General features: G+C 64.2%; 1 protein-coding gene across 1 annotated transcript; it reads right to left on the reverse strand.

The window, feature by feature from the left end:
- Positions 1-154: 154 nt before the first annotated feature.
- LOC104270049 (striated muscle-specific serine/threonine-protein kinase-like) lies at positions 155-320 on the reverse strand (the record flags this gene model as incomplete). The annotated part of the gene is made up of 1 exon (XM_009864288.1): positions 155-320. A coding segment is annotated over one exon (166 nt), but the record flags the coding sequence as incomplete, so codon positions are not given.
- Positions 321-324: the final 4 nt, after the last annotated feature.

The raw sequence follows: 324 nt of genomic DNA on the forward strand, positions 1-324 counted from the left end.
TGCATGGCACCCGGGAGAGGCAGCTTGTCTCACCCCTTCTCCACAGCACTACCAAGGGGGTTCTGCAGTGGCCCCTTCCTCACACAGCTCATGCAAGGCACTGGAGCCAGCTGGACCCTCAGGGCTGGGGGGGGACGCACTCAGGGAGCATTACCTCTGACCTCCAGCTTGGCCTCGCACTGCTTGGTGCCATACTCGTTGACAGCCTTGCAGGTGTAGAAGCCGGTGTCGCTGCGCTCCGCTGCCAGGATGTGCAGTGTGAAGAGCCCCCGCGTCCCCTCTGCCTCCTCTGCATGGTGCCGACGGCCGTACTTCACGGGCTGC

Source organism: Apaloderma vittatum, unplaced genomic scaffold (assembly GCF_000703405.1).
Source record: "Apaloderma vittatum isolate BGI_N311 unplaced genomic scaffold, ASM70340v1 scaffold34862, whole genome shotgun sequence".
Classification (NCBI taxonomy): Eukaryota; Metazoa; Chordata; class Aves; order Trogoniformes; family Trogonidae; genus Apaloderma; species Apaloderma vittatum.